This window comes from Chenopodium quinoa, unplaced genomic scaffold (genome assembly GCF_001683475.1).
Source record: "Chenopodium quinoa cultivar QQ74 unplaced genomic scaffold, ASM168347v1, whole genome shotgun sequence".
In the NCBI taxonomy this organism is placed as follows: domain Eukaryota; kingdom Viridiplantae; phylum Streptophyta; class Magnoliopsida; order Caryophyllales; family Amaranthaceae; genus Chenopodium; species Chenopodium quinoa.
Window position 1 is genome coordinate 1,136,265 of NW_018744988.1, and position 25,818 is coordinate 1,162,082.

Sequence of the window (25,818 nt, forward strand, 5' to 3'; positions counted from 1 at the left end):
TGTTAATCATAATCGACAACTTTTTTTAGAGTGAGGGATAGCTCAAGTGGTTAGAGTTTCCCTCCCGATTCCAGGAGATCCTGGGATCGATTCTCACCCCTAATGTTTTGTTAATTATCTTGACATTTCATGACTTGAAATTTATTTGTAAGCACTAATTTATCTTATCCAAGTTAGTTTGCTTTTTTTTTCAATGAAGATGTTTTGTTTTAAATATGACACCTTAATGACCCATTACGACCAAAAAGTAAAGTTTGTGATGCTTGGTTTTTTAATTTCTGACAATTTGGGTCACAATGGAGCATGTGAGTAGAGCTGAGTAAAACTACCCGAAAAACCGTTCCGAAAATTAGGGTACCCGATCCGATAAGTATAACGGTTCGGGTACCCGTTTCAATAATTTGTTATCGGGTATGGTTATGGGTATCATTTTAAAACTAACGGTTACCCGATCCGATCCGATAAGTATAGTTTTTGCTTTTTTCCCTACTTAAATCTATTAATATAAATCTAAACTTTTACTTTACTTCATAATCACTTTATAATATCAATGATTAGTAATATTATTAATAATTTGGTTAAGAGTATATGGTAATGTTGTTAATTAGTTGTAAATTATATCATAATAACTACATAATTAAGTTTAATTATCATTATTGGATATCTTATTGGGTACCCGATAACCGATCCGAAAATCCGGGTACCCGAACTTATCGGTTCCAGTTATGGGTATCACTTTTAGTGATTTTGGTTATCGGGTACCCAAACCGTTAGTACTAACGGTATGGGTACCCGTTCCATGCTCACCCCTACATGTGAGAGCTAGCCAATGCATAAATAGGAAATTCAAATCATTTCTACCTACATTCTTCCCTGTCCTCATTCATTTATCCGTTAAAGGTTTTAATTATGCAAACTTTTGTTGTTGAAGTTCCATAAGTTGAAATCCAAAAGATTCTGCTTTCAATTGGGGAGGCAATGGTAGATTCATCAATTAGATTTATAAACCTTCAAGTAAATGCATCCTAATGACACATGCGCACAAAGATAGAGCGAAGATAAATTTCAAATGCCAAAAATTTGATAGTTTGGCCGAAATCCATCATCTAAGTGCTATTTTTAAAACAAAATTTATTTTACGATATTAGTTTCTTTTAAAAAAGACAAAAATTTGATAGTTTTGAGCCAATGTGATGTGTAGATCCCTCCTTCATCTCCCTTGTTCCCTCTGAGTGGTGTAAAAGTGAAAAGAATTTTTTTTGATAAATTAAATGAACTTTCCCCGGTCTGTGCTTTATGGAATAAAATGTGTTTGGTAATCTTTTTAAGAAAAAGACTCGCCTCATAGCGAGATTAGAGGGTATTCAAAAATCCCCAAGGTTCAAATGGGTTTTCAAACTATCTTTTTGACTTGGAGAAGAATCTGCAAGAAGAACTCTTGGAGATTCTTCAACAAGAAGAGTTGTTCTGGATGATGAAGTCTAGGGATAATTGGTTTGTGGAAGGGGATAGAAATACATCCTTTTTTCCATAAATCAGTCCTTATGCGAAAAAGAAATAGGATCATTTCCTTATGTTCGGAAGTAGGGGATCAGATCTCTGAACCTACCCTTCTTAGAGGCCACATCAGGAACTATTTCTCTAATATGTTCTCTTCTTCTTTTGTCAACCCCCCCTGAGGTGGATGCTTTCCCTATCCCTTTTCCTGAGTTTAACTCCTTGATCTCTATTTCTCATCTCCTTGCACTACGTGAAAAAATGAAATTGGCACCGGTTCAAATCCGGCTTAAGGCACCGGTTTGAACCGGTGCCAATGTGGGGGGTGCCAATAAGAGGTTTAAAAAGGCACCGGTTCAAACCGGTGCCAAAATTCGGAATTGGCAGCGGTTAACCGATGCCAAAAAATTCCAAAAAAAATTATTTAACAGTTTTTGGCACCGGTTAACCGGTGCCAAAAGTGCCAAAATATTAATTTTTTTTTTACTTAAAAATTAAATCTGTATTAACCAAATCTGTACTAACCAAAAGTGCCAAAATATTAATATAATCAAATCTGTTCATTATATATATATAATAAAAAAAAATTACAGTATAGATAAAAAAAAATTACAACAGCTAAATCAAAATAAAAAAAATTACAACATATAAATAAAAAAAATTACAATATAAATAAAAAAAAAAAGAAAATCAATTGATTCTTCGATTGAAGATCAATATACTTGCATGTTGATTCTTCAATTTAAGAACTAAATCCATATACCTGCACCAATTAAAACAACCAAAATGAATCGATTAACATGAATCAGTTCAAAAACCCAGAAAATCGAAAAAAAAAAAAGAAAATCGAAAAAAAAGAAAAGAAAAACCCAGAAAATGAAAATGAAAATCAGTTCAAAAAAGAATATGAATCGAAAAAAAAACCCAGAAAATCGAAAAAAAATCAGTTCAAAAATCCAAAAAAACCCAGAAAATCGAAAAAAAAAAAGAAAATCAGTTCAAAAACCCAGAACATCAATTACAACCCAAAAAATAAAACCCAAAACATCTATTAAAACCCAGAAAATAAAAAAAAATCGACAAAAAAAACCCAGAAATTAAAAAAAATTCGAATTAAAATAAGTTTAAAAATTGATTAACCAAACTAGAAAATCAAAAATCACTTTAAAAAAACAAATTTAAATCGATTAAAATAAAAAATAATTCGAAAATCAGTTAACAACCTAGAAAATAAAAAAAAATCGAATTAAAATCAAGAAATTATACCCTAACCTTGCTCATGCATGTGTTCGTGGTGGATTAAACAAATTTTTTTTTAAGAAACCCATAAAAAATTTCGAAGACACTCATCAAATCAATTAAACCCAAAATCAACTTCGAACAAACCCAAATCAACTTGATGTTACTGTGTTGGCGGCGGCTTTGCGGTGTTGTTGTTGTTGTTGTTGTTGCGGTGGTGTTGTTGTTGTTGTTGCGGTGGTGTTCGAAGAGAAAGAGAAGAGATTAAGGGAGAGCAGAGGAGAGATCGAGAAGGGAGAGAAGAGGAGAGATCGAGAAGGGCGAGAAAAGGAGAGAGAAGGGAGAGGAGAGAGTAAAGAGGCGGAGTGAGAGGAGAGATAAGGATAACTCTGTTTTTTAAGGTTATAAAATGAGATGAGGCCGGCTTTTTAAAAAAAAATAATTAAAGGTCCGGTTCACAAAGGCACTGGTTCAAACCGGTGGCCTTTATGATTTTGGCACCGGTTTGAAGTGAACCGGTGCCTTTTACTCTGGTTTAGCTTCCCACCAATTTTGTAGGCCATTTTTGGCACCGGTTTGGACTGAACCGGTGCCGATTAGGGGGTGCCTTTTTGATATTTTCTACTAGTGTTGATCTCCATGAGATTTGGGGGGTCATTTCAAAGATGGGTTCTTTTAAGGCTCCATGGTTACCACCCTTTTTTCTACAAGAAATTTTGGGTCACTATCAACCTTGACCTTACTTCTTTCATTAGGAATATCTTTGAGGACAAAGCTATCCCTGCGAGCATTAATAAAACCCTGATAGCCATCATTCCCAAGATCTCTGATCCTACTTCTATCACCCAATTCAGACCTATAAGTCTCTGCAACACTGTGTATAAGATAGTGACTAAGATCATTGCCAGTAGACTTCGTGGTTTTCTCCCTTCTAGGATCTCTCCTAACCAAAATAGCTTCCTCTCAGGGAGAGGCACCAAGACTAATGTGATTGTGGTTAATGAGATTTTACACTCCATGAAGAAAAGAAAGGGGAAAAAGGGTTGGTTTATCCTTAAATTGGATTTGGAGAAGGCTTATGATAAAATTGAGTGGGTTTTCTTGAGAAATGCCTTAGCTTTCTTTGGCTTAGACCTCCCTTCAATTGAGCTCATTATGTCTTGTGTTTCTTCAGTCACTTCTTCTATCTTAGTTAATGGTATTCCTACTGAGAATTTTAATCCCTCTAGAGGCATTCACCAAGGTGACCCCCTTTCCCCCTACTTATTCATCATTTGTATGGAGATTCTTTCTCAGTTGATTCATAGGGAGGTAGATAGGAAAACCTGGTCTCCTTTTGGTATGGGTAGAAAATAAGTCCCCATTTCCCATCTTCTTTTTGCTGATGATATTCTTCTTTTTGGGGAGACTTCTCTTGAAAACATTCTTTCTCTTAAGGACACCCTTGATACTTTTTGTGCTTTTTTCGGTCAAACCATTAGTGTGCTTAAGAGTAGAGTTCTGTTCTCTAGAAATACTTCGCAGAATGATAGAAATCTCTTCTGTGATGCTACGAGCTTTAGAGAGACTGATGACTTAAGCCCTTACCTTGGTTTCCCCATCTCTAGTAGTAGACCTTCCAAGTATAGAGTTAAGTTCATTTGTGACAAAATTCTCAAGAAACTAGATAGCTGGAAAGCTGCTATGTTATCCAAAGCTGGTAGGTTATGCCTTGTTTCAGCCACCTTAAATACCCTCCCCAACTATTATATGCAATGCATGCTTCATCCCTGTTTTGTTTTGAATTCCCTTAATAGCTCCTTGGCAAAGTTCTTATGGGGGAAGGGTGAAAATTCTAGAGGTCTCCATTTGGTTGGGTGGGATCACATTGCTAGACCTAAGGAGAGTGGGGGGCTGGGTGACAGATGCTTTAAGGCCTTGAATAAAGCTCACTTATTGAAACTTTAGTGGAGAATGTTGAATAAAGAGGGCAACCTTGTTGTCGAAGTTTTAAAAGACAAATACTCTAAACCCATTAATCAATTTAGAGCTTTTTCTGTTGGGTCTCATCTCTGGAGTAGTATGGGAAATGTTTAGGATTTGTTTAAGGCTTGTATTCAATGGGGGGTGGGAAATGGGATGGATATTTTTGCTTGGTCTGATAATTGGGTGGGTTCGGGTTCTCTTAGAAGCCTTATTCAAGGCCCCCTTTTAAAAGAAGAAGAGGACATGATGTTGGAGGAGTGTATTGCAAACGGGCAATGGGATTTCTCAAAGCTTTCCTTTGTTCTTCCTGAAAATATTGTCAATACTTGTAAGAGTGTTCCTATTCCGGACCATACCCAAGGATGCCAAGACTTCATCTATTCTACCCTCACTGATAAGGGTAAGTTTGATTTTAAAAAAGCTTTAAACTTGTTTCAAAATGATTTTGGTGAAAGCAGGAAAATGGATTGGATTTGGGCTATTAATTCTGCCCCAAAAATCAAATTTTTCATCTGGTTGTGTTTCGTGGATAGATTACCTCACAGGGTCACTCTCTTTAAAAAGAAGAATCATCTCCTCAGATGCTTGTGCTCACTGTCAAGGCATCCCTGAAAACTCTCTCCATGTTTTTAGGGATTGGGAACAAGCAAAAGGAATTTGGGAGCTTCTCCATATGCCACCTCCTTTCTTTTCTCTTATCCTCCAAGATTGACTTTTCTCTAATCTGACCCATAACCCCCCTTCTTCATCTGACACTTTGCTCCCTTGACAAACTTTCTTCTCCTTCATTCTCTGGAAGCCGTGGCTCAACCGTAATGACTGTCTCTTTAACCAAAGAAACCAAACCCGTGAGCAATCCCTTAGAGAGGCCCAAGCTTTAGCTTGGGAATTCCATACCTTCCTAAGGATATCCTCGGGTGTTTCAACTCCTAATTCTACCTTTTCCTGCTGGCTTCCTCCTTTGCAACCAAACTTCAAGCTGAACTGTGATGTGTCCTTCTCCTTTGAGGGTGAATGGGCTGGTATAGCTGGTGTCTTTCGTGATTTTTCAGGTACATGGATTCTTGGTTTCCAGCAAAAATGTCAGGTTAAGTATGTCATTATGGGAGAATTGCTAGCTATCTTGGCTGGTCTGCAAATTGCAGTAGAAAAGGGTGGAACAGGCTTGAAGTTTCTTCAGATTCGAAGCAAGTGGTGGAGCTTATACAGGGTGCAATGGTGGTCAAAGATGCTAACTGGAACGTTCTGAAATCTTGTAGGGACCAGTTTGAGCTGGAACGTTCGAAAATCTTGCAGGGACCAGTTTGAGAGGCTACGATCAGCGAAGCTATACCATGAAGGCAGGAGTTCTAACAAAGTAGCTGACCTCTTAGCAAAAAATTGTAGAAAGTCATCAGATAGAGGCACTGTGGTTGTAATTTTAAGTGAACCTCCTGACTATGTTCATGATATAATGTGGGAGGATAAACCTCCTTAACTATCGTGTAACTTATTGACTTTGTTTTTTTTTTTATCTAATTTACTGCCCCGGCTTTGCATAAAAAAAAGCTATTATTAAACACGCCCCCAACAACGAGAGATCAATTCCGGAGTAAAGAAATTTCAAAATTCTTCACAATTGACAAATTGACAAATTGACAATAGTGGGAGCAGATGAGCAGAGTCAGTCAGCATTGTGATCTAATCTTCCTCACCGCTCTTGTTTCTTTCCTCCCATCTTCCCCGAGAAAAAAGGGTGTAAAAGTCTAAACTTTGAAATCAGATGTAAAAAAAATGGGCAAAAAATTCCCACATTTCATTCCTTCTCCCTTTTAAAAAATCACCTGAAAAAACAAACACAACAAACCCAGAAGAACTGTCAAAATCTCAGAACAATAACAATGGTGATCAAACCAGAAAGCCTAACATTAATACTGGTAAATTTAGCAGGAATAATGGAGAAAACAGACGAATCAATTTTACCTGGGGTTTACAAAGAAGTTGGTGAAGCTCTTCATGCTGACCCCACTAAATTAGGGTCACTCACTCTTCTTAGATCCATTGTTCAATCTGCTTGTTACCCACTTGCTGTTTATCTTTCTGCACGGCATAACCGTGCCCATGTTATTGCTCTTGGTGCTTTTCTTTGGGCTGCCGCTACTTTTCTTGTTGCTATCTCTTCCACTTTCTTTCAGGTGGTATTTCTTATCTTTGATCTTAATTGGGTTTTGTTTGTTTTAGTAGATTGTTAGCCTAATTTGTTGTAGTTGTTCTTGTACTTGTTTTGAGTTTGATCATTTGTTGATTTTATGATTGTAGTATGTTTGAGCTGGTTTTGAAGAATTGGACTGCAATTGGGGATTAAATTAGGTGAATTTTGCAAATTTTACACCCATGTTTTGTAAAGGATTTGATCAAATCATATTTATTGATATTGTTTATAGTTAGCAATCCCTTGATTTACTCTTTAGATTGATAGTCAAAGATATCCCTTATTCTTAGCTAATGTTCCTAGACAAGTACTCCAATGTATCTAGTCGTATTATATTGCTTAATCATGTACTATATATACTCATGGTATCATGAGCTTTTGATCCATCTTTTCTTGCTTCCGCTACTACCATGGTCACACTATCAAAACCTTTTGTTGACGCCGACAAATGATGGTGACCATATCAAACTTTCTTCTCGGATTCAAACCAAAATCACATTTTTCACTCAACTCTTTTTGGCACCCCGTATTTCATATACCAAGAGATGCCATTGATATATTTTTTTTCTCCAAACCCCTTACATGGAGAAACAAACCTTTTTCGATATCCCGTAGTTTACCTACCATGTGTTACCATATACGAAATTCTCTCCAAAACCATTATGGAGAAACATAACATTCTGTTCTAAACCACCATCACCACCATTAATATTTTCTACCTTGCCTTCAATGGTGGTGAAGGATCGGAACCTCTATATTTTTTTCCCTTCCATTTGTTGCAAGCATACGCTAGCAAATTTTTATTTATTTTTAAATATTTACAATCAATGGTTCATGTGTTTAAAAACCGTGAAAAACACCAATTAAACAACTTCTTATTCTCTCTCTATATACTATCTTTTTACTTCTTCATGAAACTCCTCCAACAAAAAAAAAAAAAAAAAAAAAAAAAAATCTCTCCTAACTCTCAATTTGGTACGTACACCTCTCAATTGAAGAAACACCAACATCTTGAAGTGGCAAGAACATTCATTTTACAAGATTGTACTTTCCCTTTGGCCGTCCATCTTGCGGGGGCGTGTAAAGGATTTGATGAAATCATATTTATTGATATTGTTTATAGTTAGCAATCCCTTGATTTACTCTTTAGATTGATAGTCAAAGATATCCCTTATTCTTAGCTAATGTTCCTAGACAAGTACTCCAATGTATCTAGTCGTATTATATTGCTTAATCATGTACTATATATACTCATGTAATCACATCAATATAATTAAGCTTTCCAACATTCTCTTTCTCATAACTCTATCATGTTTGATTTTGTTGAATGGAATTTGGCCTTGCATGTGTAGGTTAATCCGATTCTGGAACAAAAATGAAATAGTTATTGATCAACTTCACATTAGGGAAATTTTCGTCTTCGGATTATGGACTCAATTAAATGTCTTGATGAACTGATTTTTACTTTGTTGTTTTTGTGGAGAGGAAAATTGGAATGATCAGTTGATCACTGCTTTCACTGGCCTTCTAGATTGAGTATGGAAGTAGCATATTATTAGAAGTCTAGGTTTAGGAATTAGGGGTATCGGTTCCTTACCCCGTTGTAGGTGAGAGTCTTGTTGGAGTCTCTTTTCTAATGGTGTTGTATGCATTCGTCTTGGATTTGTGGAACAGAATTAGGCTGTTTGGCTGTTAGTGTTTGTTGTTCTCCACATAGTATTATTGTTTGACACTATGCAGTAGACTGTGTGTGTGGGCGTTTGAACAACTGTCAACCTAAATAGCAAACAAGAATAGAGGTAGCTACGGAAGAGCTAGAACTATATTAAGCTAAGAGATGGTGTTTATCTAGGGGCTTCAATAGTTATTTATGTGAGAGGTTGCTCAAATGATTATTTTTGTGCCATTACTCTGAACTTAAAACTGTCAGCCCATTCGGTAAGCTCTAAGCAGTCATAAATTGCAAAACTGGTAATAAATTTGTATGTGATTTACAAGGAAATTCCGTGTTGTTTACCATATCAGTGAAATTCATCTCCAAACATGTGTTTTCATTTATAAATCTCCATTTCCCCACAACATCACTGTTGAAGTGGTAATGGATGATAGTGAAAGTTTATGAAGAAAATGATGTGGGATTAGCATGACCTAACGTGTTCACAAATTTACTCTACCATTACCACCATTTATTACCTATCACCTATCAAACAGGCCATGTGGATTCAAGTATGAATAAATTTCTTACTATTTTGAGAACTAGCTAGAGAACTTTAGGCAGTTATTTATTCTAAATCTCATATGGCAAGTTTTGTTGAACATAACTGTCCTGTTATTTTATTAAGTAAATACTCTTAAATGAGAACCAAAGCTGCTGTAGCATCAAGAATCTAATGCATTGGTGTCATGCTTTCATTCTGAAGCTGGGAAGTAAGTGGGCTGAAGTTTATGCGTAACAATTCCATTTGTTTGTACAAAGTTTTCACTTTGGCGGGTGGTTGTGTGTGTGTGTGTGTGGGGGGGGGGGGAGGAGTTGATTCCAATATTCTAAGTTTTCTAACCACTTATAGTTTAGGGGTTTAGAATTTGTATGAATGTGAAATGGGGTGCTGGGGTCATGTGCTATTTTCCCTTAAATGACTCGACATTCAGCGTAGCATTGGTTAAGCTAATAAAAGGAACATTTTAGGGTTTTTTAAATGACAACTTCATCCCTTTACTCCTGGAGTCCTGGGTGGAGTAGAAATATTGGTAATCTAGGAAGGTATGTAAAAAATTTCAACTGAATAGCTAAAAAGCAATGATCTTTGGCATATAACCTAGATGAAAGAGATATGCCTATTGTGAAATGAAAGGGGTAGAGGGCAATGAAACCGTTAAGAGATGTTTGTCCTCAAAAATGTAAGAAGACTGCTGGAATATTGAAGGAGTGGATTGAAAATTGGGTTAGTAAAAGCAGCAATCTTACTGGGTACATAATATAGAGTGAAAGAAGATTTGCAATGGTAGGATTGACAAAATGGAGCTAGAGAAAAGCGTAGATTTTCTAGTAGATATTCAATTAATGGCCGCATTTACAACTTTGACATTCACCATTACCCTGTTCACAATTAGTTTCGGTATTGTTGGCTGTTGCTTAAGAATAGCTGTTGGCCTTTAGTCTTAGCATTTCTGTCATAGTGTACACCTAATGCTTGTATGAAATGTCTAATCTGTTAAGAAGAATGTGGATTTACAGTTCTTACTCATAAATTGTGACCTTATTGTAGTCTTTGTGCAGCTGCTTCATACCTCTAGTAAATATGAATGTGCATTTCAGGTTGGAGGGGATTAACTTATTAACTATTCAGAAATATGTGAAATGAATTTTATACATAGGTGGCAGTTTCAAGAGCTCTAAATGGGATAGGACTTGCGATTGTTGCTCCTGCTATTCAGTCCCTTGTAGCTGATTCAACAGATGACAGTAATCGAGGAACAGCCTTTGGGTGGCTGCAGCTGACATCCAACCTTGGCTCAGTTGTGGGTGGGCTGTGTTCAGTTTTGATTGCTCCAATAACAGTGATGGGAATTCCAGGTTGGAGAATATCATTCCATCTTGTTGGATTAATCAGTGTAATCGTGGGAATTTTAGTTCGTGTATTTGCCAAAGATCCACATTTCTCTGATGATAATACTTCAGTGAAGGCCAATGGATCATTTTCTTCACAGGTGAAAGAATTAGTTGATGAAGCAAAATCAGTTATTAAAATTCCATCTTTCCAGATTATCGTGTCCCAGGGTGTCATGGGCTCTTTCCCTTGGTCAGCTTTGTCATTTGCAGCCATGTGGTTGGAACTCACTGGTTTTTCTCACACAGAGACGGCAATTCTTATTGGGCTATTCACTATTGCTAGTTCAATAGGGGGGCTGTTTGGTGGTTGGCTGGGGGACAAATTGTCAAGGCGTTTACCTAATGCTGGAAGGATTATATTAGCACAGATAAGCTCTGGGTCAGCAATCCCTCTTACGGGTCTGCTTCTGTTGGTTTTACCTGATGATCCTTCTACTGCTGTGGCGCATGGCTTTCTCATGTTTATCACCGGGTTTTTCATATCCTGGAATGCTCCTGCCACTAACAAGTAAGTATTGGAGAATGTTATTATAATACAATATGGTTTGTTATTTTGCGTGCCACATAACATACAGTTCATATAGTAAAAAAGGCCTCTTGATGGAGGATGTTGCTGTGTCATGAACTACATTATAGGTTGATTGCAATAGAACAGTCTCTAATAAGTGCACTTATCGTCAATTAATTTGTCAAAGAATTGGAACAAAGAAAATTTAACACATATAAACTCATGATTGATGGTCCCAAGTGTTTTACTAACAATCTACAGAAATATACGTAGATAATTTTAAGAGCTAGCTCAACAGCCTATATAGGGTATTGTCATTTCCGAGGTGATCAAGTGAGATTAATGGTAGATTTTTTGGGCAGGAATGACTATCAACTGTAGCCTCAAAGACTGTTGGTTTCTTAAACCTTCATAATCTGGTTCATCTTTGTTTATATTTATGGTGTGTTATTGTTGCCTGGTATCAATGCATCTTTGTTAACCAATTTGACCATTGGATTTTGTGTTTTCTTTGTGGTTTTATTTTTTTGTTTGGATTTAAATATTTAGACTTATCTGTGTTATATTATCTCTCCAAAAAGAGAATGTTTTTGTTCAAGATTTTAAATGCTGTGCGCAGTCCAATATTTGCAGAGATTGTTCCTGAAAAATCAAGAACAAGTATCTATGCATTGGATCGATCATTTGAGTCAATACTTTCATCTTTTGCACCGCCTGTTGTTGGCATATTGGCTCAGCATGTCTATGGTTACAAGCCCGTATCTAAAGGATCCACTATCACAGAAGAAATAGCAACAGATCGAGCAAATGCTGCATCATTAGCCAGCGCTCTTTATGTTGCAATAGCTATTCCAATATCCTTATGCTGCATCATCTACTCATTCTTGTATTGCACATACCCAAGAGATAAGGAGCGTGCCCAAATGCAGGCTTTAGTAGAGTCTGAGATGCAGCAACTGGAGGCTGATAACCTGATTGAAGGGCAATACACTTTGGCAGAAATATCGAAATCTGAAGAGTTGCTTTTCGAGGATGGAAGCATTGAGATGGATTACAAAGTGGGAGACGGTGATGCAAGAGTGTTGCTTCATCATCGATAGTTGATGTCATCTAGGATGATGATGCTTTAATATAATGTAACTTTAGGCGACAAAAATGTCTGATATTTTTGAAGTTTACACTCAACTCTCATGGTAGCTGCAAAGTTTTTCCATGAAAGATTAGGATATTTTGAGTTGCAATGCAAAAGGAAAACATGTAAAGAACAAACTGTATTTTTGTCAATGTACAGAATAGGATTTGTTACCTTATTTGCATCAATTTTCTGTTCTTGTAAATTTAGGTCATGTAATATCGATAACAATTCAGATTCGTGTCTGCTAATTTAGATCGGTTGATTGGATATGGGTCACTCTTGTCTAAGTCTATAATGTACTTATATCTGCTGCGTCAAAACTTCTGCAGGAACAGCAGAGCAGCATTGTATGATGTCTAATTCTATGGTGTAGTATTTTTTTCATTAGATGGTGTAGTGCTGTATACATGCTTTACCATCGATCAGTTCTTATAAGTTATCTAACCTCTATTTCAAGTATTGACAGGATCAGCTTTCAAGTTGGATGTATCTTATTAAACGTTCAACAGAATTACGGAAACAGGAAAAAGGGAAGGAAAGATCATGTTGTTTAGAGTTATTTGCAACTTTGTTTTTTTTTTGAGGAAAAACCCTATAATTTGCAATCTGCATGCCTGCTAATTTCTCGAAGTGAATGTTTTCATTATCGAAATGATCTAAACTGTAACGATCGTTTTCTGCTCGACTGTTTTGGGTATCCTGTGAAGAGTAGGAGGCATTCTTCGGAGCGTTAAGGGCTAAGGTGATAATTTGTTAGCTGTCAAATTTAGGGGTTTCTTCATCATCTAGTGTTCCTCAGATATCTTTTACCAGAGTATGTGGGAAATTATTTAAATTGTACTTTGTATTTGACACTCTCTATGCTCCAGAAAAGCTCCCCTTATACATGGATAAAATAGAATGAAACTTAAAATATCAAACATGCATAAGTTAGATCTAAACATAGGTGCAATTTTATAGGCTTATAAATACATCATAAGTGGATCTTGTTTAAACTGTTTTCCCACTTTTCCAATGGTAATTGTGCGTAAAAAATTATACTTTGTATTTAGTTTACAAAGCTTAATCATTTGCAATTGTTTCTTGAAAATCAAATCCTTTGTTCTTAACTCTCAACCTTATGATACTCATTACGCTCTTGAAATATTCCTCTTTTACATAGATAGTTAGATATGAATTGTGTGATTACATAATTATAGATTATTTATAATACTTACTTGATGTAAATCAAATTCTTTCCACTTTTTCTCGCGTTTATTTGTCGATCTATATACTCTTGAAACGTTCCTCTTTTACAAAGATAGGGATTATTTAACAAGACGGTGAATTAAACTTTAGCTAAACTAAGAGATTAAACATTTAAACCAACTCAAACTAGATCATACAGTAAGGTAGTGTTCACTTCATCAAAATTAACATGTCTAAACTTATTAATCCTAATCTTATATAAAATTATAAGCTTTGAATTTATCCGAACTTTTGAATTAAATCTTCATACTATTGAAATTATCTAACTTATTAGACCTGAATACGTGTAAATAGAGTGAGAAGAACAAGCAAGCATGAAACAACTTTGCCTTAATTACATGAATGATGCTTGAATTAGAGTGTTAGTTCGTGTTAGTAGGAGCATGATCTTAGTAGCGGTGAAATCAGTGATATTGTCTGTTAGTTAAGTATGAAGTCACCTAGATTATTAAAGATTATAATCCTCCCTATTTTCAAAGATGTTCTTAATCATTTTGCAAAAACTAGACACGTTAGTTACCATTTCAATTATACATTTATACCCTACGTGACTTGCATGTGCATTACGGACTGCTTTAAGAGAATTTAACACACTGTTTTACAAATAGGCAAGTGAGATGACATTTGGTAAATACATGTCTAAACAAGTGAAAGAAACACAAGAGCATCACCAAAAAAGAGGCACATATATATATATGATATACATCATTGAATAAAATGGTTCATTTAAATGTATGATGTATGAATTGATTAGCATAAATGGATTTTCCTAACAAATTAGGGAGGTGGTATCCTAAGCTAAATGAATACTCTCTCCGTCAATATTTTGCCTCATTGCAAAAATATAGGTCAATAACCATAAAATACTTCAATTTACAAAAGATAATATAGTCATGTATGATATTGTTGAATTCGTTTCATTGTATATTGGTGGGCTTGAACTAAGATGGTAGTAAAAAAAAATTAAAAAAAAAAAAAATCATAGTTGCTTGTCTTGATTTGTTTTCTAACTTTTTATATATATGTTATTTATATGTATCATACACTATTTTTAAGCTAGATTTGTTGATGAAAAATTTACTCCAACATTTGTTTTTCTTATTGCAATAATGCAATATATATATCTAAATATTAGACATAAAATATCATTAACTAATTCATTTGTAATGCAAGTTTGATGTACTAGATAGCGTAGAAGTCAAGATGTGTCCACAAAAATAATGAAAAAACTGTAATATAACATACTATATATCTATTAAACCTTATCTACCAGGCTATGAATGACAAAATCCATTTTTGAATAATGATTATAAAATGAAAGAAGAGTATATATAGTTATTCTTCAAGTAAGCATGCATGGTATATTGCTACACAATTTCTTATATGTGGCTGGCTACATTCAGTGTTATAGGGGTTACTCGGTTAGTGTTACATGTGTTACTAATCGTCAGTGTTACAGAAATTACTCGGACAATTTTATAAGAGTTACTATTCAATTAGTATTACTTAGTTTATTTTTTTAAACTGGTTATACGGTAAGACAGGTTGATATTGATATTGATATTGATATTGATATTGATATGTAGCTTTGTTTTATATTACGAAGAACATGATATGATCACCAGTCACCACCCTACTATGGCATAAATTTGTCCTATATTTATAAGTACGTTAAATCTTCCTTTTGGTATGTTATGTAAATCCTTTAATGAAGTGAATTTTCCTGATTTTGTTAGGAGTTTTGGTCCTTATGCTTGGTGAGAGGGAGCCAGTGAGGCAGCTGCTACTTGTCTTCTTCTTTCTGTTTTTACATACGTCATGACAAACTTCACCGACCTTTGCTTTCCCTTTCCTCTACCGCCTCTTTCACTTTCATCTCTTCCTTTCTTTTGCCATGCAATTCTATCTTTACTTTGGTCCCATACTCTCATATCTTTGTTACCCCTTGGGTCTTGTTTAGCGATTTGCGAGTCAGACACTTAAGAGGAACATAATTCTCACCTAAATAAAGATTCATATTCAATTCTATACCCGTTTGATCATATGTATTTGGTACATATTTAAGTACTCAGTGTCAGAATTATATACTTTGTATAATCTACACATTGGTAATAACACAAACCAACTTTTGTGCCAAGAAGAAATTGTTCTATTCAAAATCGACTAGAGATATTGTTTATCTAACAAGGTTAGGTCTTAAGCTTTGTTCTAATCAACTCATGTTATCTAAAATACTTATATTACTTTATTTGAAATACGTCAAAAAAGTTGAACTAAAGAGACCTAAACATAAACTTCCATATATTCCAATTTTATTCTCCACATACTAATTAAACCCCTGTCTTCACCTATATAAATACTACCTGGGCCTTTTCCCATACATCACTCCCAACCATACATTCACATGCTTTTGACTTTGTCTTCACTACTCCTACTATAAGAACTCCTACAACTAACACTACAACAAATAAAATCAGCTCCTACTATAAGAACTCCTTTCAATTTGCTCTATTTCAACCAAGATGATGACTGTATTAGTGCTACTAGTGCAGTTTTTGATTAGTGTTTGTAATGGAGAAAGCTTTGATCAAGATTTTAAGATAACATGGGGAAATGATAGAGGAAAGATTATCAATAATGGACAACTTTTAACTCTTACTCTTGATAATCTTTCAGGTTCTGGTTTTGAATCTAATAAGGAGTTTCACTTTGGTAAGATTGATATGCAAATCAAGCTCGTCCCTGGCAACTCTGCTGGCACTGTCACCGCGTATTATGTACTACTTACTTGCTATCTATATATAATATTCCTTTATATCAAATAACGAAAATAGTACATTTTTTCATATTAGCACTTAGAACCTCAACTTAATTTCAGTTCATTTCAGTTTAGTTGCTAATTTCCTTCTCTCGTAAACAATTCAGTTCAATTCTGCTCAGTTCAGTAAATTAGAATAGACTCTTGATGAATTAACTTTGTGTCTGTATTTTTATGTCAACTAAACTATCACTGCTTGAAGTCTGGGCGATATTTAATTATAATTATGTGTGTTTTGTTTCTTAGCTATCGTCTCAAGGTGATACTCATGATGAGATTGATTATGAATTTCTTGGGAACGTGACGGGTGAACCTTACACTGTGCACACCAATGTGTATGCTGAAGGGAAAGGAGAAAGAGAGCAGCAATTTCACCTTTGGTTTGATCCAACTAAAGATTTTCATACTTACTCCATCCTTTGGAATCCCCAAACTATCATGTAAGAAGTTCATTACTCCTTTATTATACTCGTTCCTTTTCATGTTAGTTACATATATATTTGGTAGGATTAATGTTTTGTGAGTTTAGTAGTAGAATCGTGGTAGAGTAGTAGATAAAGTTGTTATTTGTAGGCTGTGAATAATTCTCATTTTAAGTTAATACTTCGTATAATCGTATTATTTGTGTGTGTTGAGACTACTTGATATTATTAAGTTGATAGGCCCCTTGAAAGTTGTGTCTAATGATAAGGATTGAGCCTTTTAAGTTGGGGGTTCAATTGAGGGTAGGAATTTCACTTAACCTTTCTCCTACTCTTAAAGTGTCTAGCCTTTAAACTCAGCCGAATTGACCTGTGAATGATTCCGATCTGATAAGGCAGTTTATCATACCTATCAAATTAATATATGGAGCGCTACAAGTTGAAAGGTTCCAGTTTTAAGCCAAAAATGAAAATATGGTCATTAGTCTCATTACAGAAATTATATAGGAAGTAAAGTACTATAGGTAGCACAAGTTATTACTGTACAAATATTGACTATACTTTCTTGGGCCAGGCCATATTGAGACAGATTTTTGGGCCTTAGCTTAAGTTCCTGTCTTTGATTGTGTAGGGGTCTCAACATAACTGTATCCTCATACAAATTTGATGTAAAGTTTACATTTTAGACGATTTTGTAAAAGTTTTCGGTGGACTCTAAGACTAAATTCATCACTGCTTTTTATGACTCTTTTAACACGGAAAAGAATATTACAGTACATCACAAATAAAATCACTTAAAAGATAACATTGGATTGTAACTCGAAGTATTTTTGATTTTTGTTATTCCAAAAATGATTGTAGATTTGCCATAGATGAGATTCCCATAAGAGAATTCAAGAATAGAGAACAAATGGGCATCCCATTCCCTAAGGCTCATGCAATGAGACTCTATTCAAGCATATGGAATGCTGATCAATGGGCAACTCAAGGAGGCCGGATCAAAACCGATTGGAGTCAAGCTCCGTTTAGTTCAACTTACAAGAATTTCAAGGCCGAAGCTTGTGTTAGGTTCGGTGGAACAACATCATGTCACCCTCAAACCGTTAACTGGATGACTCGGAAGCTAGATGGTTCGAGCATAGATAGGCTTAATTGGGTGAGGAAGAACTTCATGATTTATAACTATTGCATTGATAACAAGAGGTTCCCTCAAGGCCTTCCTAAGGAATGTAACGCCATCGACTAAGTAAATAGAATCAATACCATATAGTAATAATATATCGGTTTAGTATATCCTATGTTAATTTCATTTTCTTGTGTTTCTCTTTAATTTTAAGCTAAGGTTAAAATAAATACTACGTATGTTGTTTAGTATATATGGTAGATTTGGTTCATCGTTGTTGTAAAGGGTTAACATGTACAGTAATAAGTTTAACCCTTTTGCAATTTTAGTTTGTATTTAGTGATGATCAATGAAGACATAATTGGGTATCTAATTAAGCTACCATCTTCGGCATATCTCAACTTGCAAGAATTGCAACAATAGCAAATTTTATTTAAACATCACTAACATGAATATGAACATAGAGTAAGGTATATCGAGTGCACTTCAATTCTACTCATAAATCATACGGAGTACTCCCTCCGTTTTTAAATACTTGCTCCGCTTTTTTTTTTTCCGGTTGTTTTTTGTTGAAGCATAATGGTTTTGATGATGAGGAACTTAAACTAAAAGCAAACTCAACTAATAAAGATTCTCTAGTGTGTGATTAGTCAAGGTGCAGATTAATCTTGGTGATTGAAGAACCATCTGAATCTAAGAAGACATGAAGAAGATCTTTATTGAAGAAGTTAAACAAATCAGAGGAAGAGTTCTCTAACAAGAACTAAGTTCCCTAACAGGAATATTCCCTAACAGGAACTTGAAGACTAGCAGTTAAGTTCTTTGGTGGAACTTGATATGCTTGGAGCCCAAGTAATTTACCTGATCAAAGTATGGCGCAGCAACAATAGTTAAGGTTTTATCTTAGAAATTATTGTTAATATGGTAAGTAGGTTAGTGCACGAAATTTATTAGAAACGTGATAAGTTTGCTTGGTAAATAAAATAAATATGGAAAATAATAAAAGATAGATTTTATGAAAAGATTTTCTAAAAAGATTATTTTCTCTAAAGTCGATTTATTAAAAAGATAAGTCTTCTTAATAAATATCTTTTTAAACTTATTTTCGGAAAAGATTTTATTCCACTTGATTTGCTAAAACCGTGTTTAAAAGATAAGTTAAGTTAACATATTTATCTTTTCAGAAAACCTACTTTCTATACGAGTGTTACTTGTATAAATAGTAGAGAGCAAAATGATTTAGGTTTTTGTGAGTTTATGCGTGGAGAAATCACAGTGCTTTAATTGAGTAAGTTTACCAAGCTTCTAACTTATCATATTAGTTTCGGATTTCGTGCATTGCTTACCTATCATACTAGGTGTCTTATATTTGTATTGGTTATTTGGGTGAATTTATAGTTTGTGTTACATACAGTTTTGTGTTAGCTTCAAGGTGAGGCTGTGAGTTTTGTACTGGGGTAGTACGAGTAGTTGTGCTTTGGTAGTACGTGTAGTACTTTGGTGGTACGAGTGAATCTAAGTGTGGTACTTAGATTGGGTAGGATAGGGTCCTATCAAGTAGCAAGTCCAGTGAGGAACTTGTGAAATAAAGGTCTGTGTCTAATAGGTTGTAACTTGGTGTTTGCCCTATTATAGTGAAGTGTTTTGTGTTTGAAATCCCTAAGGTAGGGTCGAGGTTTTACTTCCAGTTGGGCCCTGGAAGGTTTCCTCGTAAAATCTGTGTGTTTTATTAAGTTCCTATACGCATTGTTATTATCCGCAAAAAGTAGTCATTAGGAACTCTATACAATTCACCCCCCTCTTGTATTAATCGTCTCAACTAACATTTTTAAATACTTGCTCTATTTTCTTATTTGGAAAATTTTTACAATATTTAATTCAGTTATCTCACCTAATGGACTTAACATAAATCATATTTTATTAATTTCATATTTTCTCTCCTCCAATTCTCAGCACTCAACTACTTCTGTTTTTTACAATTATTTTCTTTCTCCTATTCCACTACCTCCATATTTTATTACTTTTGCTAATTTCTCCTAAAACTCCGCGCATAGAGAATTGCAGCAAGTATTTAAAAACAGAGGGACGATGTACTTTTTTTTTCTTTTGCAATTTATGTGGTTAAAGTAAAAAAAATAAAATAAAATAAAAATTGATATTTATTATGAGTAAACTTGTTAGAGCAACTCCAATGGTTGCTTTTAGGGATTAGCTTGCAATTTTAATAATTTGCAAGCTAATAGCCAAACCATTGGAGGATAGTTTAATAATTAGCTTGGCCAAGCTAATGCCAAGCAAATTAGCTTAGCTAAGCTAATTAGCTTAGAAATTAATTGTCTCTAATAAAATACTAATTATTTAAAAAATAAAGCTGAAAAATCTAAATGCTAATTAGCTTAACCATTGTGGCATAAATTAGCTAGATGGAAAAATAACTTTGCAATCCTAGGTGGCATGACAAGCTATTTTGACAATTAGTTTGCCGTTGGAGTTGCTCTTAATTACTGTTAGTTATTGATATTTGATACTTCGTATTTTGCTAGGTTTAATCAACGTAACTAATTGTATTTAATGTTTGTAAAATTGTTTTATAAATACGGAATTATATGTCCAATCTCAAATTCCTTTGTAACACGACAAACAACTATGCTTAGTAGTCACTACGGTTAAATTAGGTGGTAACATAACTTTATAAAATACTTCGTACTCAGTAAGTATTATAGTCTTATAGATGAAGCCCATGAAGGTGCATTACAATGTTCCTCAAGAAATTAAAGAAGTATGAGTAATTACAATACATGTTATGACAAAAAGTCTAGTGATAAGGATTGTAAAAGACTAGGTTTTTTCATACGGAGATCTTGCTGGCTAATTCATAATAATTTTATAGTAGTCATCCTAATTTTTATTGGTTATTTTTTAATGTCAAAATTAATTATAGATGTTTTTTTCATATTATTAAAATTTATATTTTTATATTTTTATTATAATTAACTTATGAATTATTTTTTAATTTCAGTAATAAAAAAAAAAACTGAATTTTAAAAATTAGGAAATTATAAAAAAAAATTCAAAAACTATTTCAAAATTTAGATAAATGATTTATAATTAATTTTGACATTAAAAATTAAATAAAAATTAGTATAGGCTAATTCAAACTAAGTTGATCCGTGTGATGTTTCAAAAAAAAAAAAGTTGATCCGTGTGAGATTTTAATCTTAGAGATCAGCCTTAAAAAAAAATTAAAAAAAAAAGGTGAAATCAACCATAGTCATTCCCCCATAAATAGGAGTGGTTAATTTAACATTTAACTAGCTGTCTAGTCGTAATGACTTCTTACCTAATGTAATGGATAAACTTTGAGCATACATGTAACACACGGCATTTAAAAGGATGTTAAGAATGAAGTTCAGTGTAAGAAAAGAAAACGGGATTCCTACTTTCTAGAATCATAAAAAAAAGGTCCATTCATAGAAACTCAATTGCTTTACCCTTCATAATTATGCTCTGCACTGTCTATAGTTTCTGATATCTACGTGTGAAAGACATAAATAAACATAATGCTATTAGAAGTCAAACCCAAAGGTCCGTGTATTAAAGATTATCCTATTTTTCTTTTTAGTTTATTCATTTGATTCTGTCTTATACAAAATATATATGCTAAATAGACACGGCCATACGGTATGCCGCTACATCCATGCATGAATTTAGAGTTAGGGTCTGTTCTCTTCAGCTTATTTTCAGTTCAGTTAAATTCAGTTCAACTCCAATAAGTTCAGTGTTGTTCAGTACTTCAGTTCTTATCTTAATTTCTTTCTCTTATAATATGTCCAGTTCAGCTCAGCTCAGCTCAATTCAGTCAATTAGAACAAGCCATTATTTCGTGAGCATAGGAGTATGTTAGTAGGTGCATAATAGCCAAATAAACCCTTCAAATTTAAGTTAAGAACAAATTAAACTATTGTACTAAACTTGAACGAGTAACAAGAACAGATTTGATTAAATTAGCATGCCATTCACATTAACAACAATGATATGGAATTAATAAAATAAAATTGCCTATCTTGATATCAAGCTTTGTGAATTGTAGCCATCTTAAAAGTGCTTTGAGTAAACTATACTTTTAAGTCATTAATTTTGCAAACAAAGGAAATGAGTCAAGAGTGTAGATGGAATATTGGGAAAAAATCACCTTTATAATTGTGATGCGGAAAAAAGTAAGATAAATATAATTATAAAAATTATTAAACTATTGAAAGATAGTATGAGTATCATATTAATTAAAGCTTTAGCAACTAATTCATCTCTTTAGTTAATTTTTTTAGTTATTTTTAAAAAAATAATAGGGAAAGAAAAGCAAGTTTATTATATTGTCCTACAATTTTCAATGTTGTCAAGCTCATGAGATAGACGTATATATAGTCACTAAATTCCTAAGTGTCATTGTTTGAACTAACCATTATATGATCGATACTTGTTGCATCATCAATCGCTTTAGCACCAACCACGCATGACTAGTTTTATATTTGAGTCTCAAATTAAAAAGAATAAAAATCAAGAACAACTTTCTATTGGAATATTTAAAATTGTCAAATTTAAGTTTGTAGAACACTTTATTAGGATGATTTTCTTACACGCCATTTTATTCTCAACGTTACAACGTAATCTTGTCCTTGAACTACTACTAGTAGTGATCGGCATAGGAATTTCAATGAGATAGGTTATCTCTATCAACAAACTTGGAAATACTCCATTACTACCTTTCCAAGCATGCTTTGCTAATTTGCCAACTAATCAATTGTCATATATATATCATAATTTATTATTTATATATAGAGTAATAGTTACCATTTGGAAAGAGAATCAAACACTTTATGTTGATCTAAGTGTTTCTACGAGGATCCAATGACCCGACTCCGAGATCCAAAGCTCGAGTGTATAACCCGCTTTGCTCCTATTGGCTAGATGAGAACCTACACACAGAACAGAGATTAGCTAGCCCCGGGGTGAATCCAGGGATAACCACTCCGATGACAAAGTCAGTAAGTGTTTAGAAGATGAAACGAAGAGAGAGAATCAAGAGAGAGAAAGAAGAGAGAGAGAGAGTGTGTAATCAATGCTACCTTTCTTATGAGGTAAAACCTGATTATTTATAGCTTGATTAAGTGACAGGTGGCTGCACAATATGCAAAGTAGTTTTCGCCACGTGTCAAGTTTGAAGATGACACGTGTCATCAGTTACCGAAAAGCCAATATGTATACTTATTCCATAACTGCCGATATAAACCAGAACAGCTAACGAGCCGGATTCGAGTAAGATATCGGCCTACCATATAATATCAGTCTAATGTAAATATCTCCCCATACACTAAGGTCTCGTTAATTTCATTCCGATTTATTTTACATAAATTAGTTCATATAGGTTAAGCTATGTTTTGATGAGCTAAAAAATTTCATATTATAACTGAAGAGAATTTCATATAAGTTCAGATAAAATCAATTTAGATAATTGCAAAAAAAAAAAAATAAGTTTTCTCTTCTGACCTAATAATTTCCGTATTATTTAGTGTAGACGATTTCATATTAATTAACTAATCAATGGAGCTAATGTTTTAGATAATTTCAGACAAAATAATTTAAATAAACCAAACCGAGCGTGCGATTTACTTTATTTTTGTTGTTGTTGTTGTTGTTAGTAAGGAGAAGGGTCATGTATCAAACCGAAATCTCTCACATGTCTTCCCAGCTCGGTTTATGTTTTCTTTATAGGTGTGTTTACAAATTTTAAATTCTTACGAGTAATAAATACACTCAAAAGTCAAAGGTGAGAAATGACCAAAATACCCTTACATGATGTCATGCAAGCAAGCAAGCAAGCATAAACCTTCCTCAGAAAGGCACTTGTGTCATTGTGTGTCTAGTCCCGTGGGACAAACACCAACACCGCGTCGTCTCAGCTCGCCTAATCTAATAGCCAATACTTGTCAACTCTCGTCTCCTTTCCATTAATAAAATTTTTAAAAATTCAAAGCTCACCAACATTTCTATTTATATTTTCTCCCCTTTTTCATGCTTTTTTTTTTTTCCCAATTTTCAAATATAATATCATCACTCGTATTAATACTTAATGCCCCATGCAAAGGCAACAGCTGTTTTTCAGTAATTTGAACCTTCTTTGCTACGTTCTTTACTAGTCTATTAATCGCCCGCCCTTATCTTTTGACCTTTCATATTTGCCCTATAAATATCCTTTCCATGCACATTTTTATAGCATCATCAAATCATATTAAACTCTTATAATATAACCTTCTTCATTTAATTCTACCAAACATATACTATTATACTTGTTTACACTTCCTAGCTAACTATGGCTTTCCACTCCATTTTTAATAGTGTTTTTCTAGTTGCTTCTTTGATTGTCGTGGCCTCCGCTGGTAGTTTGAACGAGAATTTCGACATCACTTGGGGTGACGGTCGTGCCCAATTTCTAAACAATGGCCAACTTCTTACCCTCACCCTTGACAAAACCTCTGGCTCGGGTTTTCAATCTAAGAACGAGTACCTATTTGGAAAAATCGATATGCAAATTAAACTTGTTCCGGGTAATTCTGCTGGTACTGTGACGGCTTATTATGTAAGTACATGTTACATATTTTAAATTCATATTTTCAATCCCTTACAATTAATTAATTACCATCATGCATATATTATGAAAATTATTGACGATTCATTAAATGTTGAATTTGCAGTTATCATCTGAAGGACCTACCCATGATGAGATAGACTTTGAATTCTTGGGTAATGTCACTGGTCAGCCTTACACTCTTCATACCAATGTTTTTAGCCAAGGCAAAGGCGAACGTGAACAACAATTCCGCCTTTGGTTCGATCCTACTACCGATTTCCACACTTATTCTATCCTCTGGAACCCCCAAAGGATTGTGTAAGTACACTAGTCCATACTCCCTCCGTTCAAAATTAATAATGTCAATTCTGTCACATTAGACACGTACTTTTATTTTAAACTAGTAACGTGACAGCTAAATTCAGACGTACTAAACTTTATGTTAATTTTTTTTGTTACAGATTTTCCGTAGATGGTACACCTATCAGAGAATTCAGGAACTTAGAATCAATGGGAATCCCATTCCCAAAGAACCAACCAATGAAGATATACTCGAGTCTATGGGACGCCGAAGATTGGGCAACACAAGGAGGAAGGATCAAGACAGACTGGAGCAAGGCTCCGTTCAGGGCATCATATAGAAACTTCAATGCTGATGCATGTGTTTCGAGGAACGGTCAATCTTCCTGCACCTCTGCCTCTCCCTGGATGAACCAGCAGCTCGACGCCACCGGTCAGAGTAGAATGCGATGGGTGCAGAAGAACTACATGATTTACAACTACTGCACTGATTTACAAAGGTTTCCTCAGGGTTTGCCTAAGGAGTGTACTGTCACACTGTCTTAAGCTTCAGAAAAAAAATATATGTTCTGTTTTGCTTTGCAAGTTTTGCTGTAGTAAATTTTTTATATGTTGAGTTTTGGGTTCTTTTTATGTAGTAGTGATTCGTTTGTTGTACAAAGTCACATATTTCATTCTAGTCAAGTTGTAATAAGGAAGTTGTATTACTTTTAATTTAATGATTTTGAATCGAATAATACGCTTTTAGACTTTCAGTTGATTTATTACTTAATTTTGAAATTAATAATCACAATACTTGATATTAGACCCTCGTACATAAGGTTGTGATCAAGTGATCAAATATAGACAAATTTACTAAAAGATGTGTCTTCAAAAAAATTTACTAAAAGATGTTAACAAATAGTTGAATTGTTGTTATACTTTTAACTTTTAACCATTATTCGCTTTTGGTACAATAAGAAATTATTGTGCAAAAAATGTATGTGCGACTATTATTTTTTTATAGTGACTGGGTGAATGTGACGACACTCAACACCCTTTTGGCTTAAATAATGTTCAGAGAATCAAATCGATCAAAATAAAAAGTAGTCGTATTAGGAGATCAAATTGTGGACGAAAGAGACACCTAAAAAAGCA

At 34.2% G+C, this 25,818-nt stretch overlaps 3 protein-coding genes across 3 annotated transcripts; all 3 read left to right on the plus strand.

Moving 5' to 3' along the window:
- The first annotated feature begins 6,240 nt into the window (after positions 1-6,240).
- Positions 6,241-12,529, plus strand: LOC110706563 (purine efflux pump PbuE-like). The gene is made up of 3 exons (XM_021884492.1): positions 6,241-6,875; positions 10,268-11,010; positions 11,630-12,529. Exons 1-3 carry the CDS (start codon positions 6,582-6,584, stop codon positions 12,108-12,110), a joined length of 1,518 nt encoding a protein of 505 aa, XP_021740184.1. The 5' UTR covers positions 6,241-6,581; the 3' UTR covers positions 12,111-12,529.
- Positions 12,530-15,596: 3,067 nt separating this feature from the next.
- LOC110706565 (probable xyloglucan endotransglucosylase/hydrolase protein 25) lies at positions 15,597-18,143 on the plus strand. The gene is made up of 3 exons (XM_021884494.1): positions 15,597-16,170; positions 16,458-16,651; positions 17,495-18,143. The coding sequence occupies exons 1-3, from the start codon at positions 15,916-15,918 to the stop codon at positions 17,877-17,879; spliced, it is 834 nt and encodes a 277-aa protein (XP_021740186.1). The 5' UTR covers positions 15,597-15,915; the 3' UTR covers positions 17,880-18,143.
- Positions 18,144-24,006: 5,863 nt separating this feature from the next.
- On the plus strand, positions 24,007-25,439 carry LOC110706564 (probable xyloglucan endotransglucosylase/hydrolase protein 23). Its single transcript, XM_021884493.1, has 3 exons — positions 24,007-24,390; positions 24,506-24,699; positions 24,843-25,439. The coding sequence occupies exons 1-3, from the start codon at positions 24,124-24,126 to the stop codon at positions 25,225-25,227; spliced, it is 846 nt and encodes a 281-aa protein (XP_021740185.1). The 5' UTR covers positions 24,007-24,123; the 3' UTR covers positions 25,228-25,439.
- The last annotated feature ends 379 nt before the right edge of the window (positions 25,440-25,818 follow it).

Coding starts and splice junctions, on each gene's coding strand:
- LOC110706564 (XM_021884493.1), top strand. CDS start 24,124: ATGGCTTTCCACTCCATTTTTAATAGTGTTTTTCTAGTTGCTTCTTTG. Junction 24,391..24,505: donor GTACTGTGACGGCTTATTAT/GTAAGTACATGT, acceptor TTGAATTTGCAG/TTATCATCTGAAGGACCTAC. Junction 24,700..24,842: donor TGGAACCCCCAAAGGATTGT/GTAAGTACACTA, acceptor TTTTTGTTACAG/ATTTTCCGTAGATGGTACAC.
- LOC110706565 (XM_021884494.1), top strand. CDS start 15,916: ATGATGACTGTATTAGTGCTACTAGTGCAGTTTTTGATTAGTGTTTGT. Junction 16,171..16,457: donor GCACTGTCACCGCGTATTAT/GTACTACTTACT, acceptor TTTGTTTCTTAG/CTATCGTCTCAAGGTGATAC. Junction 16,652..17,494: donor TGGAATCCCCAAACTATCAT/GTAAGAAGTTCA, acceptor AAATGATTGTAG/ATTTGCCATAGATGAGATTC.
- LOC110706563 (XM_021884492.1), top strand. CDS start 6,582: ATGGTGATCAAACCAGAAAGCCTAACATTAATACTGGTAAATTTAGCA. Junction 6,876..10,267: donor TCTCTTCCACTTTCTTTCAG/GTGGTATTTCTT, acceptor TTTTATACATAG/GTGGCAGTTTCAAGAGCTCT. Junction 11,011..11,629: donor AATGCTCCTGCCACTAACAA/GTAAGTATTGGA, acceptor TGCTGTGCGCAG/TCCAATATTTGCAGAGATTG.